The following is an 11,172-nucleotide window of genomic DNA, read 5'->3' on the forward strand; positions in this document are numbered from 1 at the left end:
TTTCGGGTGTTCCTGTAATAACTGTGCTTTTTACCTTTTCACTCATTTCAATACAAAGTGTATCGGGACTATTTACACGTCTTTGCTTCTGAATGGATTCACACTTGTATGAAATATACTCTATGAGACGAACATCCGAGCGAGACGAGGGAAGTGTGTTTTCAACCAGAAACATTGACCCTTCTTTGGGGGATTTTTTACCAGATGTCATATTTATGCTCATCTGAAATGAAAAAAAAAAGAAGAAATGTAAGAATGTTTCACCCTGAAATGTTTAAAATAAGAAGATGAGAAGAAACAAAGTGACTTTAACCCAAATACATTTTAAACACATGCTGTGTCAACTTCATATCTAACACAATTCTTATTGTGGGATTATTTCTATAAGAAATCACGTCCATTATCTCCTCAGTATGTCCCTCCCTTCTCCGCCATCTTTACATCTGCCAACATCAAACAAATTAAATTATCAACATTTTTAAAACAAAAGTGCCCGAAGCATGATATGAGCAAGACGATAAATATAATTTATGTTTGTTTTGTCCTTTCTTTGTTCCTTTTTTTTGTACAATACATACTCCACGACACTTTATTCTGTAAAACTGGAGCGTCGTCCTCAGACGTCCGTGTTGTTGCTCGTTGTGCATTCTCGAGTCAGGTTGCTTTGGTCGCGCCCTCCTTTGGCATCGCTGTTGCAAAAAAAAAAAAAAAAAGTAAAGCTACAGACCGATCAGTCTGGATTTTTGGTATTTTTCATAGTTTTTTCTCACAATTTCAAGAAATGCTTTTTCTTTGGAGGGAAAAACCTGACGAGATTCCCCCAAAAAAAGTCTCCAATAAATATCCTCGTCCAAAAAAAAAACTGTATTAGTCCGAACCGCTTGGTCTGAAAGTTCTTCTTCTCTGCTGGAAAAAAAAAGTAGGATCTTTGGTTTGTTGAATCAGGATTCTCTCCAGCAGGATGAACGTGGCTGTAAAGTCTTTAAAGTCAGTCGGTTTTTAAAGTCAGAAGTGTAAACAGTCAGACTGTGTTCACACTCAGCCGGCTAAATGTGAAGAAATGCTCCTAAAGAACGACGTCGGGTCTTCAGGTTCGATCTGCTAAAGATCTCCGTCCACAATGAAACACCAGGACGCCAGTACAGCTGCTTCTGGTCAACAGACAACAGAAGTGTTGATCACAGCTGACGTTGAGCATCGACTCCTAGAAGAGCCATTTTCTGTTGTCAACAGCGTTTTGTATTTTATGTTTATTGTGAAAGTAATGTGTGTTATGCCCTTTAAGATGTTCACCATACAATAGGGTTAAGGTAGTTGGTCATGTTGCTATATTTGCTTTGATGTGTTTGTTGTCCTATCAAGATAAAGGCTCCTCTAGTCTGTCCTGCTATTGGGTAATCTTTGGTTGAGTCCTTTAAGTAGTAAAAAGTACAACATTTATATCTGAGCTGTAGTAGAGGAGAAGTAGGAAGTAAAGTACCCTGTATTTGTACTTGTTATCTCAGATGTATTTGCTTCATGAAGTTAATCTGCTCAGGCAGCTGTTTAAATCACACAAACCCCTTTCTGTCTAAATGTTGTGAACTCATTAACTGTATCTATAAGTATTGATCGAGGCTTTCTGGTTTCATTATAGACACGTTATAGAGGGGCCGGGGAATCTAAATCAATGAATCAATTACATTAAAACAATGCAGCTTTTCTTCCCGACTGTGAAACTATTTGTCTCGGTTAGAGTTCTGAGTCTTCATCTTCTGGTGAGAAAAAACGCTGGCGTTGTGAGGATAGAGAGAAAAAGATGCGTTTTTTAAATTTAGCAGCCTGAAGGTGAACGTGGTCTCAGTCAGTAAACAGTCGGGGGAGGGGGGGGGGGGGGGGTTAGTCCACCTCGATGGACTCGCTGCTCTCGTTCACGGGTTTACACTCGTTGGGAAGTCGCTGGTGGCGGCTGAGCTGAGTGGCCTGTGTGAAGCTGCGGTCGCATCGCTCACACCTGACACAGACACACAAACACACACACACACACACACACACACAGAGAGAAACACACAAAAATAGAAGACGAGAGACATTTTGATTAGTTTAAGCATGAAGAGAAGGTCAGAAAATAACAGAACACTGTTGAGACTTGAAACATCACAAACACACACACACACACACACACACACAGACACACAACCTTGTAAATATATCTTTGTGAGGACTCTCATTGACATAATGCATAAACCTTTAACTCAACCTAAACCTCATTCTATCCTGAACCTTAAAACACAGTCTGAACCTCTTTAACGGGCCTTTGAAGGTCCGCCCCAAAGTGAGAACCGGTGGTTGCGTTAAACTGTCTTGTTGCCATTTTTCATTTTGACCTTCAGGGATGTAAAACTTCCATCATAATCTATTATTACCCAGGATTTTATTTTTTAAATTATATTAAGTCATAAACATAGAATTTGGGGGGTTTTAATAATTAATTTATGGAACAAGCTTATAGATTTTGTATCTATGAGGGCATTAAGAGAAAAGATGAACAGAGTCACTTTTCATGTCAACACCAGGAGACAACCTCCAGTTCTGAAAAGTGAAGTCAAAGCTTCACGTGTTAAAGCTGCATTCTCTCTCGTGTCCACCAGGGGGCGACTCCTCTGGTTGTATAGAAGTCTATGAGAAAATGACTCTACTTCTCTCTTGATTTATTACCTCAGTAAACATTGTAAACATGAGTTTATGGTCTCAATCTCTAGTTTCAAGTCTTCTTCAATACAGCATGATGTTCATTTAGTAAATGATGGTCCATTTAGAGTCAAACAGACCATAAAGCAGGGGATGCTTTAGGGGCGGGGCTACACAGTGATTGACAGGTCTCTACGTCACTCCTCCTCAGTCCAGATATGGTCACTTCCTGTTCACTGGTTGCAAGAAGCATACATGGTGACGGCCATGCCGAACCGGAGGCTTCAGAACCACAGTAGTGGTCACAATACACTCCGAGGCCTCCAGTCCGTCAAAATGACAGACGGCCCTCAGATGTTTCTGTCATTGTGAGAAAAAAAATTCAGTCAATAACAGAACACATATTCGGTTAACGCAACCTTTTAGTGAGGACCGGCCCAAATGTCCCCCACTTTCCCAAAATGTCCTCACTCTTAAGGTCTAGAACTCAAGTCAGTCCTCACAAAGACAGCTGTACGAGTACACATGTATACACACACACACACACACACACACACACACACACACACACACACACACACACACACACACACACACACACACACACACACACCTCTCTGTTAACTCTAATATCCAGTGACAGTATAAAGTGTGTGTGAGGCCCAGCGGAGCAGCAAGCTGTAATTGTTGCCCTGATCTTCACAACCTGACCAACAAATCACACACACACACACACACACACACACACACAGGTCCACCTGTCAATAATCTATCTGGTGGGCTGGGGAGGGTATTCCCATCTCACACACACTTTCACACACACACACACACGCACAGACGGACATATCCAGGTCTGATAAAGCAGCGTCACTGTCACTTTCAATAGAAAGAGAGAAGAGAGGGAGCTTTTAGTCAGAGCTGGGGGAGGTAAGGGGGAGTCGAATGTATATAAATGTGTGTGTGTGTGTGTGTGTGTGTGTGTGTGTTGGGGGGGGATCTTCAAAGAGAAAGCTGTGTTGAGGTATTGGACTTAGCAGCCCTGAAACAAGACTAACATGCTGTTAGATAGATGGGGGGAGGGGGGGTTAGTGAGATAAGGGAGAAGAGATTTGTGTTGGAGCTCAGTCTGGACTCGATGACGCTCTTTAACGTTTGCTCATTAAACCTCATAGAAACAACACTCTGTGTTTACAACTTAGCACTAAACGTCCACGTTGTGGTGGAGACGTGATGCGTCAACTTAAGAAAATACTCGACTGAAGCGGCTTGAGATTCATTTTTTTGCTGGAGTCGTGTTTTTTAAAGTGTTTTTAAAGTGTTTGTGACTTTAAGTTTGTCCAGACATCATCCCTGGAATCTGTGCAGCTATATATATCCAAGATAATTCAATCTAAAGTCAGAACACAACTGTTCAATCACAATGAAGGAATATCACAACAAATGCATTTTGAAATCGTTTGGACGTCAGTAGCTGTGTCACACGCCTCATCATGTGTTGTGCTTTTTGTTGCTTCACATTAACCGTTGACGGCAATAAAGTAACAACTTTAACTGAAGAATACGTTCTAGCGCGCATCAACAAATCCTTTTTTTTACAGTCATTTAAATGTGAAATGTGTTTTTAAATCCATCATTTCGGGATCATTTTAGCGTTCGTGTTGTAGATTTCATCATCCGCCTCGACTACAAACGTGTGTACTTTGTAATATATTTGACTCCACAGATATGATGTCATATTTGGCATCACGGTTCACTAAAACCAAAGCAAAGCACCATGTTTTAAATACTGTCATAACTTCATCCTAAGAAGCACAAACCTACAATAAAGAAAAAACATTTCATCTAACGGATACAAACGTAAATTCCACCGTGACAAAGAAATCCCACTCAAACCTAAAAACAATATGTCAAATATCCAGAGACAGGATCCAGATTTAAAGGCCTTTCCTGCCCTCACAACACAAACACACTCAAGATACAACATCAGCTCTTTAACTAAACCCCTAACTCTGTATTTCATAATAACCACTTTCTTTAAAAAAGACATAGAGACAGTAAAGATTTTAAAAGCAGTTTCTACACAAACTTGTAGTTTTTTTTCACTAAAGATCGTGTTGAGAGAAACTACGAGATCTGTTTGATAGTGGATGTTTTAGAAGTGTGCGTGAGGCGTCCTCCAGACTCGTAAACAACGTAAACAGCAGTATTCATTGAGGAAAGACTTTCAGCAGATGGATCTATCATTTCTCATTGTTGTAAATTGTCTTAAAGCGCAAACAAAAGCCAAACAGACCTCTGAGGGAAGTGAACCGCTCTGCCCTGGAGGTGGACGTTCCTGCTGTAATTCCTCTATAAATGTACTAAAAACCACAACAGCCAGCGACATCAAAGCTCCTCTGAAGCTGCTCTGTCACAGCGACTTATCCACCAGGACGCTTCTCCTGCACAACAAAGAGTCCGCTGGCTATCGACCAGCCGGCGTCTGTTTACCGGCAGGAAAAAAAATAACGTTGAGCAGTTTTGTCCTGAATAAAAATGACAAGAGGCAGCTTTAATCACTGTTCCCCTGAAAGGATCAGTGGAGCTCCGGCTCACCTCTTATCTCAATCTCTCCTATAAAACGGGACAGAACGGGACGTAAACAAGTAGAGATTGTGTTTGGTCACAGATTGATGGGACTGATGGGACCAGAAGGAGGAAGAGAGACGAGAAGAAGACCTTTCCATTAACAGCATTGTTTAAATTTACTGTTTGAGCATCCGGACAAAAACATCTTTTACTAAAAACTTCGATCCAGAATCTCAAGCTTGGAAGTGTTTTTGTGATTAACATGATATTCGACTTGTTTTACCTGTTTTAAGTTCTGCTGGGTGAATATTTTTGATATAAAAAATCAGTTGATCTGGCGGCAACCTCCGCATTCTCTCTAGTGTCCACCAGGGGGCGACTCCTCTGGTTGTATAGAAGTCTATGAGAAAATGACTCTACTTCTCTCTTGATTTATTACCTCAGTAAACATTGTAAACATGAGTTTATGGTCTCAATCTCTAGTTTCAAGTCTTCTTCAATACAGCATGATGTTCATTTAGTAAATGATGGTCCATTTAGAGTCACACAGACCATAAAGCAGGGGATGCTTTAGGGCGGGGCTACACGCTGATTGACAGGTCTCTATATGGTCAATTTGCAAAAACAACAACATGGCGACGGCAGTAATCCAAGACAGCGACGCCGAACTCGAGGCTTCATAGCATCAGTCCACAAACCAACGGGTGACGTCACGACGACTACGTCCACTTCTTATGCACAGTCTGTGGTAGACATGTACAGCTTTCAGCCTCATTTATTTCAGTTTTCCTTCTCCGCCTGTAACTTCACACATGAAGATTATCCCTAAAAACTCTGTACCACCAGTTCACCACCACAAGACCTCGTAATGTTTCAGGGACAATGCCGGTACGGCTGAGTCGTGATTGAAAGCAGCAACAAACGCGTAACGGGTTTACGTCCATCTGACAGAAGAGAAGCAATCACAAGACTCTGATGACTCTTTAAGAGCACCATCAAATCCAAAATTCTCAAAACAGTGTTGAGTCTCAATATATCAACGGTGAGATGAGGGGACATTTGGGATCTGGAGGTGCCATTGCAAACTTAACCTCTTATAAGATACCGATGAAAACGTGTTGATAAAGAGAATCTCTTTTGCTTCCTTCAGTCCCGAGAAGAAAAACTTTAAAGTTGTGACTGAAGAGCAGCAGAGAAAAACAGCGGCAGCAGTTTGACGGCCTCCACAGTCCAGCGAGTATCGGCGCCCCGAAAGGAAAAGCTGCCGACCACACAGAATCCCGGCCTCCGTCTCCTCGGCCGGGGGAAGAGAATAAAGTTGAGCGTCTTCCTCCTGACAAAGTGACAGTGGCAGCTTTAATCTATCCGCCGCACCGTCCGAAGAGGAGATAACTCCCCGAGGCCATCGACCCGCTAAAGATTTCTGACGCCCCGTCCATGATTGTCTTTGTCCCGCTCCGCCTCCACCGAGACTCTGAAGTGCTGATGAAAAGGTTCGGTGGTGGGGGGGGGGGGGGGGTCCCTCCGATTGCTTATTAAGAACGCTGATTTGCTTTAAGCGGATTTCTCGCTTGTCGTTTCACTTTTTACACCATGATCTCTTGTTCCTCCTCTCTCTCTCTCTCTCTCTCTCTCTCTCTCCACGTCAATGACGACTCGGGGTTTCTCTGATTGCTTATTAAGGTCATTAATTTGTTTCCCGCGGCTTTTACCCCCGATACGTGTCCTTTAGACTTGCACACCACTCAAGATCCCTGATTTGGCTTCTCTTCACTTCCTTTAATACCTCCCGGCCTCTCTCTGGATGCTGACCTCTGTGTCCACTGAGGGAATATTTATTGTCCTCCGCTGCTGACGGGGTGACAGCGAGACAAAAGCAGCTTCCACAAAACTCCTAATTGCAGCGCGGCGGCGGCGGCTCGCCCTCTAATTATATCAAGTCTTCACCGAGTAAAGAACATGGAAATGAGCGGCCTCGAGTGTGCCGCTGTGCGATGGAGCCGCTTCTGTTTCTACACCGTTTCACCGTCGGCTCACAACCCCGGTGATCTAAACGCAGAGAGTTTCCTCCACGGACGACATCACGAGGTCTATCCGCAGAGGTCAGAGGTCACAGCAGCCATGACAGCAGGTGTGACAAAATAATCACACGACCACAGAGAGGCCATGAATAATGGAATACGGCTGAGCAGGTTTGGGGGGTTTTTTGTTCCCAAGATCGGACTAAGACGTTTTGGGGCTCTAAGCAGGATTCTGACCTTCACTCTCACCTCATTTGTGTTTTAAGAAACAAAATGTTTATAAGAAATAAAATGCAAACATCAAAGTCCTATAAAAAGAAAAAAAATGAAGCGTAAGAGCCACATTTTCCAAAGGACTCACAACAAACTCTCCCGTTAGCCAAACTCTCCCGTTAGCCAAACTCTCCCGTTAGCCAGGGTTTCATCCAATTTCTTGTAGAAAATTGGCAAAATAAAATATGAATGAATGTTTGTTTTCATCATCTACTGTTATGGGATTATTCCTAACAAATAAACAGCAGGTGGCCCCAATTCTACAGTGAAACCATTACACCACTGAAGAAGAAGATGTCACTGGAAAAAAGCGCCTGAAGTAGAAAACAGGATGTAAATGTGACATTTGGGTTTGTTTCCTGTATCACGTTGAAGTCACGTGATTCATGGACGTCCATCAAGCTTTTCCTCAGCCAAGCACAGTGATGTAAAAACAAGACTTTATTCATATTTCCACTCAGGTTTGACTTTTCTTCACGTGATAGAATGACGCATGTCGATGGGAAGAGGCCGCAGCGCTACGACTCCTTTGTGCGAGTCTCAACACTATTTAATGAGCACGAGATTAATCAAATGGATAAAAGAGGTAAATGACAGTTCTATTTTTGCAAAAATAATTCCATATTTTAGTATGGGAGCTTCTTTACACACATTGTAATATTGATTCTAAATTGACATGTTTAGAAAGATGAAGCTTCATTTAAAAAGCTTTGTAAATACACACTGTTCTCTCTGATTCGTCTGCTGAACACAATGAACACGGATCCTTATTGATAATTATGAGTATTTCTGGGTCAGCAAATGCCGTTCACATTAAAAGAAATCCATGCTGCCTCGACCCTTTGAGTTGATCGATGGATCACTGAGCTTTTTATGTTAATGAGGGAGTCGAACTGCATTACTGTTAACCAAGCTTCAGCCCCACCTGACCCACGAGGAAGGGGTTTCATTTCTTTAAATAATAGATAGATATATAGATATTCAGAAATAAACTAAATCATGTCCCTCAATCATGTGGAGTTAAAATATTGCATTTCTAAATGTGGCGTTATTTTGGTGTAAAAATTAAAATAAATAGTGGTCGAACCAGTTCCCGCTACAGCTAAAGGGCCCCTGTATTCTAACCTTTATGGTAAATGCTTTGGAACCAGGCGGCAACCTCCGGTTCTGACGAGTGAAGCCAATGTGTTAAAGCTGCATTCTCTCTAATGTCCACCAGGGGGCGACTCCTCTGGTTGTATAGAAGTCTATGAGAAAATGACTCTACTTCTCTCTTGATTTATTACCTCAGTAAACATTGTAAACATGAGTTTATGGTCTCAATCTCTAGTTTCAAGTCTTCTTCAATACAGCATGATGTTCATTTAGTAAATGATGGTCCATTTAGAGTCAAACAGACCATAAAGCAGGGGATGCTTTAGGGGCGGGGCTACACAGTGATTGACAGGTCTCTACCAGAGACGTGTCCGTCGTCTCTACGTCACTCCTCCTCAGTCCATATATGGTCACTTCCTGTTCACTGGCTGGCTCCATAAAAACAAGATGGCGACGGACGAAGTGCCCAACTTGAGGCTTCAAAACATCATTTCAAAAACCAACGTCCACTTCTTATATACAGTCTATGACTGGAATGGCCCAGGAAACATGTGTGACTACGTCAGCTTTTCAAAATAAGGCATCAAATACAAAATATAGCTACGGAAATAAAATAAATACGGATTTTATTCCCAAGAAGTATAAAACCTGTGTCCCATGAAATGTAAAAGATCCCTAAATTGTGATGGAAATAACTCAAATCAAAATCAAGCATTCGTACCGTATTTAGAAGATAAAGACCCACACTTGTACCTCGAGGTGCTCACCTAACGTAAACCAATTCTTCAACGTAGTTTAAGGTGAAGCTGCGTTGAGTGTATTCGGATCGATTACATCAAATTTCTTTCCTTCATTGAAACGTGATTCTGTTCTCAGAAAAGGTGGCGTCCCTAATAGAAGCAGGTGAGGGTGTCAGGGAGCAGTAATGAGGGTGTCAGTAGGTGTTAGCTGGTTGTAACATCTAAAGGAAGCTGGTCAGCCCGGGAGGCGGGAGGGAGGGAGGGAGGGAGGGAGGGTCGCGTGGGTGGGGGGGGTACTCACTGTTACTTACTTGAACGGCTTCTCCCCGGTGTGCGTGCGGATGTGGTTGTTGAGCGTTGTGGCGCCGGCGAACGCCCGGCCGCAGTATCCACATTTGAAGGGTCGGTCGCTGGAGTGCGTCACCACGTGGTTCCTCAAGTCCGACGGCTGGGAGAAGGACTGGGAGCAGTGGCCACACTGGTACGGTCTGAGGGGGGAGGGGGGGGGGGGTGGAGAGAGAGACGGGTGAGAAAATAAAGGGGGGGGGGGCGTGTCTGTGCTCTTCTCAGGTCTCGTAGTGACGAGCTGCTGTGACGGTCGAGGCTTTTGAAAATGTGTTTAACACTAAATGTTTTAATTTCCACCTTTAACCACCTATTTTGAGGCCTCTGCTCGAAAATGTCATACCCATACTCAAAGGGGCTTATCTCTCTAACTACAAGGTCTATTTGAATAATTTCAATGGAATTATAACACTAACACTTGTGACAGTTTGTTAATATGTGTACATATCAGTGTATATGTTACTGGTAAATGCTGAATGAATATAACACACAGCTCAAATTGAAAATGTTCAGGTTCGCCTGGAAAAATAAAGCACTTTTGTCTTTGAAATAATGCAGCAGTAAACCTAAAGCTATCCACAATCATAGCACAACATGTCAGCAGTCCTTTTAAAAAAAGAATTGGCTTTGATAAAGTGAAGCAGGCCAAGTTGATAGAGGTTGGAGTACAGAGAGTTCATGCCAGGTCAAGCCAAAATTCTGAATTTTCCGAATTTTGGAACCAGGTTTCCAGCTGTTCTATTCTAATTGTATATACTATATAACTATATATTTCATTTTTTTTATCATTAATAGGGTTCAATCTATCTCATACAGCAGTTTGGCATAATTTTGAACCATTTTTGACCTCTCAGGGGCCTGATTTATGTGTTTTATGTGATTTTTTCGTCGCTCCATGTGTGTGCATTGGCAGTTTTCGAAGCCTATGATTGGTCGATTTGCACATGTGATATGTCTAAGAATGCGGAAATGAGTGTAGAATGCAGTGGGCCAGTCAATCGGGTGATTGACAAACATTTTAGCCACTAAAACTCCAAAAGAGTTGCGCAACAGACCGAGCGTCGAAATGATTTGCTGAAAAGTAAAAGCAGGACTATCTGTGCATAAATGCCTCGATTATCTCTACTTTACTCTCAAAAGAAAGAGAGGGACCGGGCGCATATGTAGCAAAAGGATTTAAGTGGATTTACAGAGTTTTTCACCCAGAAAACCAGCTCAAGGTACGATGCGTTTCAAATGTGTTGCTCTGTGGTTGGTTGTGCTTGTGTGTGTTCTACGGTGTAACGTTTGAAGGAGAGAAATATGGAAGATATCTGCGGATTCAGGGTGGAATTCTCATGCTAGCTAAGCTATCGTTCGGCCATGACGGTCTCTTTTTTTGTGATGAAATCTGCATTCAGAGTGCGTAGCTCGCTGTAGCTCGCCGAAAAATACGTGGTATTGTGCTGGAACTTGGTAGT

At 42.5% G+C, this 11,172-nt stretch overlaps 1 protein-coding gene across 1 annotated transcript in view; it reads right to left on the minus strand.

The window, feature by feature from the left end:
- Positions 1 to 1,878: 1,878 nt before the first annotated feature.
- The window catches only part of prdm6 (PR domain containing 6), a gene marked incomplete at both ends in the record, with an annotated part of 75,192 nt that continues 65,898 nt past the window's right edge, over positions 1,879 to 11,172 (minus strand). Inside the window, 2 exons of the mRNA XM_079161087.1 lie at positions 1,879 to 1,993; positions 9,679 to 9,855. Coding sequence (XP_079017213.1) covers positions 1,879 to 1,993; positions 9,679 to 9,855 — 292 coding nt within the window. The remainder of the gene's footprint in view (positions 1,994 to 9,678; positions 9,856 to 11,172) is intronic.

Source organism: Pholis gunnellus (assembly GCF_910591455.1).
Source record: "Pholis gunnellus genome assembly, chromosome: 6".
In the NCBI taxonomy this organism is placed as follows: domain Eukaryota; kingdom Metazoa; phylum Chordata; class Actinopteri; order Perciformes; family Pholidae; genus Pholis; species Pholis gunnellus.